Here is a 12,545-nt window from a genome sequence, read left to right as displayed (position 1 = left end):
ACCATTCGCGAAAGTTATGGCTGACTTACTTCTCGCAACAGGGAGATGTGCATCTAAAATTGCAGTTATGTTGGGCTAGAGCCTCTTCCATTCCGTGCCGTCGTCCGCAGCATATGTTTCGAGTTTCGTTTTGCATGGGTCTGATACGTTTCGCCATCGATACCGCCGGTTCATCGAAAGCCGTGTTTGTCTCGTTTGCCGTGTTTGCCCCCCCTCCCCGGAGTGGAGAGCTGGTTTCGGTTTGGTTCGCTTCGTTTGTGCACAACAGTTTTGTGTGTCCTTGCTCGATTGGTGCCGTTTGTGCGTTAAAACTAAACCAGATTGAACTAAAAAGAATCTCCAACAACGTAAACAGGGCATCACTACACAATATCGGGGGACGAGGGTCAGATAAAACCCAACAAAATGGTTGGTTGTGGGGTATTAAATCGGAACACGTCCGCGTCCTTCAGTGCGCCCGCGCATCGGTCAAACCTAGCTGGGGCTTGACCGTTTCACTCGTTCACTTCACTTCTCGGTCGATTTGTCTTTCGGTGTGTCCTGCCCATTCGCGCCCTCCTTAGTGCCGTTCTCCAGCTCCTGCGAGCCCTTGCCGGCGCCCGTCGTCTGTGGGAGCGCCTTCAGGATGGCGTGCACCTCCTCGGCGACGGCCATCAGCACAAACTCGAACTGCTGCCGGGTGGCCACCAGGCCAGCCCGCTGGTCGCGCAAGTGCTCCAGCGTGGCCGCGATGTCGATCTCCCGGGCGCCCTTGTTCATGCGGCCGAGCACCAGATCGAGCAGGATGTACGCCCCGGTGCGTCCGGAACCGTTACTAGGGAAACACGATGGAAGAGACTTTCGGTTACTCCGGGCTCAAGAGTCGCTTACCGCGGTGTCGCTGCTTACCTGCTGTGCACGACGATGGGGCAGGAACGGCCGCGGTAAGATTTGTTCACCTTGCGCCGGAAGTCGAGCAGCGCCTTGGCGGACGTCGGAACGCCACCCTGCGGCCACGACAGGAAGTGGAACTGGGTGACGGTGCGCGTCTCGCCGGTGCGCAGGTTCTTCAGGTAGAACGACCGCACCAGATAGTCGTCGCACCAGATGTGCTCGCTGACCAGGTGCACCTCGTAGATGTGGTACACTTCGGCCCCTTCCTCGGGCCAGTAGCGGGCGCAGGCCGACTCACCGTTCTCCTGCAGCCGGCAAAGGGACACCAGCACCACGGCGCCCTGCTCCCAGACCATCTGCCAGAAGTGGGCCAGTGTCGCCTGCAGTGGGCCCTGCGCGGCCACATAGGCCGGGGCGCGCGGGTCGTGATCGGTGATGGTGGACGCGTTGATATAGTCCATACCCTCGGCGTTCGCCAGGTGGTTCAGGACGACGCGCGAGTGATCGTACGGCAGCGGAGCACCGGCCCGGTTCAGCGGCACGCACTGTGACTGGAGGGCCGCATCCCGGGCACTCGGTTCCGCCTCGTACCGACACAGGGCCTCCCATTCGCGCTGCAGGCGGCCCTTGTTGCGCAGGTGATCCTCCATGTACGACAGCACCATGTGGCCGGTTGAGATGTCCATGTTCGTCAGCGCCGGTTCCTCGCTCCACGACGAGGTACTCGATCGGGACGACGGTGGCCGCGCTTCGGCTTCCTTCGCCAGTGCCGTAATGCGCCCGCCACTCGGTGAGTCACTCGGGGTGCTGCCGGGCTTTCCGCCGGCCATGCGCGCCCGGCACAGGTCCTGGTAGTCCTTGCTGGAGCTATCGCCCGCCCCACCCCCTAGACCCGACTGTAGGCCACCGAGTTTGTCCTTCTTCTTGTCGTGCTTGCGGATGAGAAACAAAGTCATGGTGATCACGATCCCGGCCGCGGCACCCGCCCCGGCAAACATGTACGCCATCACGTGCGTCACGTTCGGGCCGTCCTCGACCCGCTTGAGACGCTGCGAGGATACGGCGTCCAGTTCCTTGGTTTTATCGCCGACACCGGCCTGAATCACGAGCACCCCGAGGCGCCGCGAAAGGTTGTTCTTGAACCGGCTGTCGTTGATCTGCTTCGCCACGTCCGCCGCCGTCTTGCGATCCGGGTTCGCTTCCACGCGGAACGACACTTCGTGCCGGTCGACCCGCGGGTGCGTAAAGTAGCCTTGCATGTTCAGCAGCTCGGCCAACGCGCCCACGATCCGCGCTCCATCCTTCCAGTTGTCGATGCTGTGGAAACGAGGAGATGTGAAAAATTTAGAAAAGATTACGACACACACACACCAGTCTTGTCTAGCGGCCACTTACGGGTTCTTCAAAATGACGTGGGCGTACTCCGTGTCGACCGAATGGGGCGCGTGGTCATCGTCCGTGTGGGCAAACAGTTCCTTTTTCGACTTGGAACCGAGATCATCCGCCCCATCGGCCGCACTGGCGGACGTGTTGGTTTTGTGCTCGGGCGCGATCTCCTTCGGCGGCTCGCTGGGACTCTGGCCCGACGGTGGCGGGGCCGCCGGTGGACCCGGTTTCTTCACATCCAGCCGCTCGCGTCTCGTAAAGCCCAGAATGTTGTCCAGCAGCGTGCGCGCATCGTCCTTACCCGGCCGTCCACTGGCAGTGCCCGACTTCGGCACGTACACGAAGCCACCCTCGGTGTACAACCCGCCATCCTCCGGTCCGGAGGAGGGTGCGTAGGCCGCGCTCAGTTCCCGGAAGCTTCCGACCGGAATCTCGTTCCGGATTTGCGGTTTGTGTGCCTTCTTGAAGAACTTGTCCGCGTTCGGCGATGCGCCGTGCCCGCCTTCCAGCTGGTGCACGTTCTCCGGGGCAAAGTTCGAGATCTTCGGAATGTGGTGCTCCGTCGCGTACTCCCGGAACGAGGACGTCTTCGGGTAGATGTACTGGAACTCGGCCCCATCGTTTGGCGTTAACCGCTCGACCAGCTCCCTCAGGGCGCGCTCCTCGTCGATGTCCTGCTCGTGGCGCTGCTGCTGCTGCTGTTCGCGGAAGATGGCCGTCTCTCCCCGTTTACTCGAACCGGCCGCCCACTGCCGTTCGGGTGCAGCTTTGAACGGTAGCAGCTGGCTTTCTTCGATCTCGTTCGGTTCCGGTCCATCCAGGTAGTCCGTCACGTCCGGCGGATGCTGCCGCATCCCGGACTGCACGGCTGCGTCGGCCATGGCTGCCTCGTACTGCTTCAGCAGGCGCCCAAGTGCGACGCGTTGCTGCAGGTCGCGCAGTTCCACCGGGTCCTGCACCTGCGGTCCGAGTGGGATCACTTCCGGCAGCACGTCGTCCAGCTCGGCGAACGCTTTCTTCGGCGGTGGATAGTACACCTCGTCCGCGTACTCCTCGTTCGGGGGCATGAAGCGCACGAACGCTAGCGGACTCTGCGGGGCGAGCACTTCCGGTGCGGGCGCCAGATTGGCGCACAGCGTCTGCGGGATGTCGGTGTTGGTCCGGATGGCAAACAGGGCGCCCTGGATACGGCACTGCGTAAACGGGTGCTCCCAGCCGAGCCCGGCACCCTGCAGCTCCTCCAGCATACGCGCCAGGATGCGGCTCTGGTCTTCGTCCAGTGGCTTCCGGAACAGTTCCTCCGGTTCCAGCCCGTACTGTGGCAGACACTTTCCGAACGCAAAGTCTGCCGCGAAGGTCCGAGAAGAAAGAAGCGATTCGTGAAAACCCGCGCCATTAATCCCCGGAAACCCGCTTCCGCGGGAATCCGCGGCACAAATAGGTCGGCCAGAAGAAGAAATTTAATTAGAAAAGTTGGCACCCCCGGCAATGAGGTTAGTTTGGTTCGCTTCGTCCGAGAACTTATCCTCGGCCAACATGGGCCCAGACTGTTGCCTGTTGCAATCGTTGATGAGAATGACTGTGGTTCGCCGGACCGGCGGTCAACGGTGAAATGATTCATTTATGGAATTAATTACAACGATGAGGGGCGCTGCTGGTAGATTCCAATGAAGGTTCGGCCTCTGGATGCCACTTTTGCTCACTAGCTTATCTGACAAATTGAACTACAAGTTCCGAGATACTTACCATCGTAGCACCATTCCAGGTGTTCCAGGCAGAGTGTTTCCGTGAACAGGCAACCTGCAAGTGGGCGGTACAAGATAGGACATCCGAGATTAGTAAGCCCTGCTCGACCGACGCCCTTCTGTGGGCTGGCAAAGGGCGCCATTGATAGCATTAAAGAGTGCACGCTTCGGAGCACGCTTCAAAAATCACGATAATACCGCTCAAGGATCAAGCAGACCATCGAAGCAACCCACGTAATGTCGGCTTTTCAGACCGCTCAGGGTTTTAATGCTCGCCGTGAAGTGCACGATCACGTCCCGGGGTCCCGTGGTTCGTGCGAATCTTCGGTGTTCGGTGGCCGTGGCAAAAACTTCGACGAACAAAGTCAAGAGTTCGACACTTTGCAGTGAGAGTGGCCACGAGCCGGCCACAGAAAACCGAAACCGAAGAAGAAGTAAATCTCCGGCGATGCTTCGGGGATTACGAAGCGATAGCGAAAGGGAAGTTTATTGAAAAAACAAGAGGCGTTGCTGGGAATGTTGAACCGATTAAATTAGATCGGTTTGTGCGCTACAAAATCAATCTTTCGGAGCCTTAATGTTCATCATGCTTCGGTTCGAAATTAGTGTGGAATTTCCCCAAAGCAAAGCGAAGCAAAGGTTTTTCGCCAGAAACGGCACCGAAATCATCCGCCGCCAGGCAACACGCGCCCCGATGGTGGGATGCTGCTTCAAGGACACTCCCTTCAAGGGTCCCAGTTTCGTTGCGCGTGCTTGAGTTATGTTTACGCCTTGTTGCGCCCATTCTTCGCGTTCCGCTGTCAAAGCAGGCAGCCGGCTCTGTTTTCTGGGGAAAACGGATAACGTCGTTTGCTCCGGTCGCCGGTCCAACCTCATTAGGCAAGTCCCCACTAAGCGGGGTCCAAGGCAGGGGTGAGGAAAAGTTTTCGTTTCCATGCGGCTTCGGATGCGAAAAGAAATGCCAAATGACCGGCACGACGGGATCGGTGTCTCCGGGATGATCCGCCGCTTTCTGCCGGTCCGTGGCGATAAACAAGAGCCCAAAGGCTATCGCTAACCTGTCTGACAGTTTTATTACTTTCACACGCTCAATCGCTTATTAATTTGATCTTGCTCAGGTTTCCACCTCGTCGCGGACCAAGGCAGAAATGGATGATTTATGAGGTGAGCCGGAATCGAGCGTTATTATTTATTCATCGTTGACATGTGCCTCCAGGCGCTTTTTGTTAAGAAAACACAAACCAATTGGTTGGTGGGAAACCGGAGAGTGCGAAGTTTGGGAAAATTCTTTGTTGCCGCTAATTCGGCAATAAAAGTTCCACACGGCAAAGGGATGGAAAAGTTACGAGAGGGTGATGCGGACTGAAAAGGTCCCTTTTGAAAGGACATTGGTGTTCCGATTACCTTAAAAATGTAACGGTCGCAGCATGCTTTGGTGCTCTCTTGAATGTCAAAAAAATTGTGATTTGTTTTTGCATCACAGAAGACGCATATCGAGAAAGGACCGACTGTGTCGAAGGCAATCGAAGAAGCCATCTGCAGGCGACATTCGAGAAACACTGGAAGAAGGTTTTCTTGTAATCCGTTCTCCCTTTACAACCCACCATCTTGAATAGGAGTAATGCTTTCAACATGACACACTTTATACGACGCAAGATGTCGACCTTGTCGCGGTATCGGTAAGGTCTCGTATCGGGCTCGGTTAGTCAATATTAACCTTCGATCGATATCGGCCCGTGTGATGGAATCACACGCTATGTGCTTCACTCCCCGACCGGCTGTCTATTTTTAGGCCGGCCAATTAGTAGCGAATTCCCACGGCAATCATCACAATTACGCAGGACAAACAGCGCCCGAACACCCGAACGGTTCCATTTCAATTTCGGCCATCAAATCGAGCGGCCAGCTGCTGCCTCCGACTGGTTTTTGATTGGCCAAAATTCCCATCGCTTGCGATGGGATGCGCAAGTAATTTCAAACACGGCGAGCAGCGATTTTCGGTGGAACTTAACGGGCTGTGGTCCTGCTTCAACGGGAATTGTAAACAAAAAATATTCCCGTACCCAGCAAGCCAAGGAGCAGGCTGTCCCACCGAACTTCCTTTGCGAAGGATGTTGACGGCAACGCTGGATGGTGCGCATGTCGCCGTCTACACTCGCCGCCTCCACCGCCTATGCTGCTGTTGTGGACCGGGGCAACATTATGCTCGCCGTGGGTCGATGTATTGAAAACTCACGCTGGCAGCTGAGAGATCGGTCGAGGAAGGATGGGTACGGGCTAAAAATAGATCGTCGGCATCCCCGGGTAAAGGAAAACAAGCTACTGAACCTCAGGTTCGCTCTTTTTACCGGTCGCCAACAGGCTGAAAGATGGCACTTCTGGGACGTGAGAACGGACTCGTGTTGTCCGAGATGCTCGCATGCTTGGTCGTGTTCGTATGGCCGGATGTTTTCGATGATGATGATGTCGTATGCAATGACATGCCTACAAGTACCACGGCCGCCAGTGGGCCAGAATTGGGGAGCCCGAGGAGCCTGGAGGCAAAAGTTGAACGTGCATGTTTGAGAATTCGCGTGACCGACCCTTACCGTCGCTTGCCGGTAAAACTTTCTGCCACATGTTGTAACGGTAACGGCGAGGAAAAGTAATTATGAAACAAAATGACGTCAAACCGATGCACACATATCGCACTTTGAAACCCGTAGCCAAGTAAATTAACGATCCCACATTCGCATCAGGTGTCGCCCTGAGTGAGGGAGAATCTAATTTAAAGTTAAGAGATAATAGTCGAGCGAACTAATTACAGGCCAGTTGAGGTTCTTCGAACCTGATACCAGAGGAAAAAAGTGAACCCATACATCAACACTGTCAAACGCTTCTTACCAACCTCTAGTTTTTCGCAATAAATTTATGTTTTTTCTTCATACTATGTGCCTACTAGGTCTGTCAAGTTGACGTGTATGACGTGAGTGGAGCGGGGATCCTGCCCTGACCCCGTGCGTGTTACGTTAATCCTCCAAGTGTCGTGAGTGCCTCCGAACTGTGGCCGCCTGCGACGGTGTGTTCGGAGTACGATTTCCACAGAGCTTTTGCTTCGGGAGTTGAATAAATGAACATCAACATACACCATTCACTACCACCCACAGGCGGGCGGACTTCAACCTCTGGGGACACTCAATCGAAGCACTCAATCCACGGGAAGCAAAAGTTCTATCCTTCACGGCAATCGCGTCTTCGGGTCGAAGGAGCGACCGGAGACCGCGGATTGGACGTGCTGCATACAGAATGACGTCAAACGGCGACGCGGTCACGCCGTCATGTTCGAAGTCGCGTTTGTTTGTGTCCTGCGCCTTCGGTTGCTCTTTTTTTGGCGCCAGCCGTTTTCACACTCACTCCGAGTCCCCCGTTCCGAGCAGCGGGAGGGCAAAACCGAAACGCTAAAAGCCGCGTGGGACGTTGTGAGCTTTTCACCATCAGTTTATGAGTGTGTGCTGGTGGGCTGAATGTATTTAATGTTACTTCACTTCCGGTTTTTCAGCCCCGTGTTATATGGTGCTTCGGTTTATTTCTCTTTCTTTTGTAAGCTGTAAGCCGGTTTACCAACTCTATTTATAACCGCCGATAGAACTGCCTTCTAGGGCCTGGGGGGTTTTCCTTTTTCCTAAAATAGCCGGATTCGCCGGCTCAACACGAGTATCGATTACTTCACGGCCAAAAAGGGTGGTTTCCATGGTCTGTAATATCCACAATAAAATTTAAACGGTAGCCTCAATAAATGTAATTCATCCCACACAAAAACATACACGGCACAGGGACACACTGCCCGTAACGCGCTTATAGCGTGCCTTATTTTGGTGAATGATTCCACGAACCATAATACCAGCAGCAGCACATGTGCTTGCGGTTTTATGGGTGCGAATTATCGCAACACTGCGCAACAGCGCCATCAGTGACGCTCGTTCGGGTACAAATTATAACCCACTTACGCTGTAACATTACACCGTCAACATCGGCATCGGTCGTGGTTCTTTTATGTTGCGTTGCTACCCAAAAACTAACAAGCCGCGCCACCGACGGTTGCGCGGAACATTATCTCGCAGGCAACAGCTGCTGCGAGGCGGAATAGATTGCAGAACATTTACGTTAACGAATGTTGTTCGAGACTAGCTACAAGCTCCGTACGCACAAGGATACTAATTTGACTGTTGGCGTCGAAGATCGAAGCAAGCGCCGTTGCCATAGGTAACACATTGGGGCTTATAGTTTTCTCTCCTTTCAATTACGTCACTTAAAAAGCTAAAAACACGGTTCCCACTATCTGGCACACGAACCTCGTTGTGGTTACGTGTGACATACGTGTGTCTACCTAATGCTACACTCACAGCAACGACAAGGAACGCATTAAGGTTTCTTATTTCCCAGGTGGGTCCTGTCAGAGCGTCTTTGATGGGTGCCCGTGCTTCAGTGCCGTTCGCTTTCATTCATCGCCATGGCACATTGTGAAGTATTCATCTATTTTCATTATCCTTCCTTCCACCCACTGTGACACGGTGTTGCTCGTACCTTCTGAGACAATACCGGCGACACATCCTGGATCTACACACATCTCATCTTCAATGGCTTTCAATGGCCGGACGATGGCTCTACAAAAGGCTGCATTCTGTCGTGTTGATTTACCCATCACGTTCAATCTTCCCATCGCTGGCTGCTTGGATTTATTTCTATACCTGGTACCGAGATGGTTGTTTCAAAACGCCATCCCTGACACATGCATTGATCATAGCTTTCAACATACAATGGACACGAAAGATTACTTTATGGGGCCCTTTGTGAGCGTCATCATATTTCGTTCCACAAGAGGATGTCAGATTGGTAGTTTGTAATTTTTGGATAATCATATCAAATCCAAGCTCCTGCGTGGACATGGTGCAGGCAGGCGCCATAACCGCTAACTTCGTAAAGCCCAAAATACCCTCTGGTGTATATCAGTGAATGCAAATAACGTGTTTAACTCACGCGCTCTTCTTCTCCGTACACGGTGCAAACGTTGGCTCTCGTCAGGCTCACCAGAAGGCGGAGTCGGTCGCTCCGAGCAAAATCGCGTTTGAATTAATCCTGTAATACCGCTGAGCCCTATTAGCACGCTGTAGCTCCGGAAGAAGCTTAGCGCAGGGCACCGACTGTGCCGTTCGTGGCGTACCAGCACGTAAACCAGCAAATGGAGCGAAGCTATTCGGGAAAAGCGCAACGCTGTCCCATTGCATCGCCACAAGAAACATGCACCACAAGCGTGAATGTGATCGGCGGCGGGCAAGGAGCTAAACGTCCGTCTGAGCCGGTCCACTTTGCGTTGCGTCCGGCATTCGAACGTTCCGGAACAGGAAACTAGGTAGCATCGGTGCAGCCTCAACGGGCGCTACGTGACCGTCGGCCCCGAGTGGGGCGTCTGGCTGGCTGACGGAGGAATGCCACGATGAGTACACTTGTTCGCTGCTCACGATGAGGCGGTGAGCGAATTAAACTGTGACTGACAACTGGGCTGGGTGCAAAAAACTAGGACACGCACCGAGGCACGCTCGCACGCACTGGAATGCAATTGTCCTTCGAGAATGATCTTATTTGTACGGAATGAGCTCGGCCGATAAATCGATAAGACTTCACGGCTAAACGATTCAAATGGGTGGATCGGTTCGAGTTTTGATACGGAAAAATCTCATCTAATCAATAAACTTGCTCATTCAATCTCGGTCCACAACCGGGCACAGATTTGCGTTCACGGAGCCCACAGGAGAGCCGTTTTGCCAGGCAAGGTACGGCAACTGCAATATTAGTTTTGAGCTGGGCAAGTGGGCGATCCAAGGCCATCGAGGCGCAGAGCAGAGTATGCAGAACCACACCGGGTACACACTAACGGGTTCCGGTCCATCCGGTGGATTACTTGTTGCATTCCGCCTTTCGGACGGTGGCCCATTGGCAAGGCGCACGTGGGCGAAAGGCGTTAGCTGCAGCGCCAGCTAGCTCCAGCAGTCATCCCACGCTGGATGGTCAGGAATTTGTGGAGAATTATTTGCACCAACGCCCGATGCCGAGCAGAGCACGTACCAAAGTGCGGTGCAGCATCGACATTATGATTTACTGACAGCTCTTATCAGGCGAGGCAAGCCAATTCCGGGTCTGATGTAACTGGGAGGGAATGCAATTTATCGCTTCTCACGTGTGCATAAAACGAATTATAAGACACGAGTGCGAAGTTAATCAATAGTAATTTCCAGCTGTTCCAGGTGGGATGAAGGTAATTTGCAATTAAGTAAAAGACATTTGTGATTGGTTTTATTTGGAGCAAGATCTCTTGAATTCTTCATCTGGAATTCAATGCTTATGCTTTGAATATGAAGGTACTTGAGGTCGCCACACTAGCCCGGCAGATACTAGTCTTCCTTAAGCAATGCTAGGCATTTCAAAACGGCATCCATAAGTCAAATAAGCGTTCTAATACCCTTGTAAACATATACATACAACGCCCAAAAAAGGGCGAAAAATCTATCCGATCCCGATCCACCCTCATTATACCGGGGTTGGCTAGCGGAGCAAAAAAAAACAGAAAATTACATCTAAAATTCAGCTCACATCCCCGCCGGATATTGTACGGGCGATTCTCTTTTTCAGGTCGGGATGGTGATGCAATATTAATATGGGACACGTTCATCTCTCATCGATGGCACGTTAACCGTCCTCATCCGTCGACAACCGTTGGAGACAGCAACATGCTGTCGCCCAAAATAAAGACCCTGCCGAAGAACCATGCTCCATCACCGACCGAGGGAGGTCATTGAGGCCACAATATGAAACCCACGGCTCACGTGAGGTCACCCGAACGCGAGCAGCCATGCAGGAACTTACCGATATTGCCTTCGGCCGATGCGAAGATGTTAGCGCTGCCGCCTGGGGCACCGCCGGATAGCAGTGCCAGCAGAGTGGCGGTGGCCAGCAGCAAATGTCGCCAGATGGTGGTGAAAGAAGTAGTAGTAGTGGTTGTTGTTGTTGTTGTTGTCCATGCTGCCACTGTCGCCGATCTGTCAATATTTGACATTGTGCGGTCTAGATCATCACTTTAAAGTTGTGCGGTTTCTGGTTGTGCGGCTTCTTTCGAACCTGGCCCGGAACTTCGACTGCTCTTCCCCGCTCGGCTCGTTGCAACCTTTCTAGCCGGTTCTCTTCTTGCCCCACAGGTCGTCTAAATGGTGTGTAAAAGCTGCAGGGTGAATAAAACAAAATGAAATCAGACTGGAGCTATGTAGTGATAACAAAAGCGATAAATTTTATCTGCCGCTAGCTACCGAATCTATTTGCCACACGGATTTGGCGAACGTTCCGCGTTGCCAGGTTACGCGAGTGGGCTTTACACCGCCTGCTGGCAGCCATCTGGAAGCAGTGATGCGTGGAGGAAGTATTGATCCAAAAGTCAGATCCCTTCCAGGCCCAGGCATCCGTTCGCTTATTTCCTTATCCGCATCTATCCGGAGCTTCCGGAATGGGCCACCATTCGAACGGCTCCCCGAAGTCTGAGGCTGAGGCTTCGATCCACAAAACCCACGGACGGACCACGTACGCTTCGAGCGGGGCGTTGAACAAACGTGACGCTTCGATGTTGGCACGTTCGCCCGGAATTCGGCCCTCGATTGACTCGTTTCGACGGAAGCGTAGGAATGTGTCGACCCGAGATTTGGAATTGAAATACAAAATAACATCCCAAAAGGCGGAAACTGTGTTTGGATTACCCCACACCAGGTGGGCGCGGCGCGTAGATGGGCCACGATTGCCCAATATCCGGTTGGGTGGCCAAACTTTCTGACACTCAACGGGTTTGTAATGGTAAAACAATGATACCATATGCCCGCCAGGCTTTGACATAAATTGTTCCGTATCATGCCATTTCAAGAGGAATCGAATACACTGACTGAGGACGGAGCTACACCAACCACGAAACCGAACTGGATTATAGGTACGATCCGAACGTGAACTGAACCGTCGCGACTCGCAGGTGACACCGTAAAGGGAGACATTAAATTAACAATACCTTCCGTCGACAATTAATCTGTGTCACGGGAAAGTAATCGCTCGCTTGCCAATTTAATTAATTATTTTCCGTTCTCAATATCGATCTTCTGGAGTTAGTAAGTGCGACGTGGTACTACCTACCAGGCGTCTCCATTTAGGGGACGTTGAATATTTTTCCTTCAACCCTTCACTCCGCTGATTACAATAGTTTGACGAGTCCATTCAAGTTCACGGTCGAACCGATCTGCCAAAAAATATCCGAAAATTGCAGACAAACAAGTTCGTATTGTATAGGAATGCAAATTAGTTGACTCTCACCCGTGCCACGGTACGACCTTCAACCCGCAACCGGATAACGAAGGCGTAACGATGATTGCTGCGCAATTTGCATGAATGGTTTGTTTTTATGGCGTTCATTAAAGTTCCCCGCGGGCGAATAACAAATTGCGGAATAGGTACGAAAAGAACAGAATAATGTAGTGC

At 53.2% G+C, this 12,545-nt stretch overlaps 1 protein-coding gene across 1 annotated transcript; it reads right to left on the bottom strand.

The window, feature by feature from the left end:
• Positions 1-507: 507 nt before the first annotated feature.
• LOC128271130 (receptor-type tyrosine-protein phosphatase-like N) lies at positions 508-11,094 on the bottom strand. Its single transcript, XM_053008567.1, has 5 exons — positions 10,905-11,094; positions 4,006-4,059; positions 2,269-3,604; positions 889-2,190; positions 508-814 (listed from the first exon to the last, which is right to left on the bottom strand). Exons 1-5 carry the CDS (start codon positions 11,092-11,094, stop codon positions 508-510), a joined length of 3,189 nt encoding a protein of 1,062 aa, XP_052864527.1.
• Between the last annotated feature and the right edge of the window lie 1,451 nt (positions 11,095-12,545).

Source organism: Anopheles cruzii, chromosome 3 (genome assembly GCF_943734635.1).
Source record: "Anopheles cruzii chromosome 3, idAnoCruzAS_RS32_06, whole genome shotgun sequence".
Lineage (NCBI taxonomy): Eukaryota > Metazoa > Arthropoda > Insecta > Diptera > Culicidae > Anopheles > Anopheles cruzii.
Note: the sequence above shows the minus strand (reverse complement) of the source record. Positions and strands in the feature narration are given on the sequence as shown.

Coding starts and splice junctions, on each gene's coding strand:
- LOC128271130 (XM_053008567.1), bottom strand. CDS start 11,094: ATGTCAAATATTGACAGATCGGCGACAGTGGCAGCATGGACAACAACA. Junction 3,605..4,005: donor CCTGGAATGGTGCTACGATG/GTAAGTATCTCG, acceptor CCTTCGCGGCAG/ACTTTGCGTTCGGAAAGTGT. Junction 815..888: donor CCCATCGTCGTGCACAGCAG/GTAAGCAGCGAC, acceptor GTGTTTCCCTAG/TAACGGTTCCGGACGCACCG.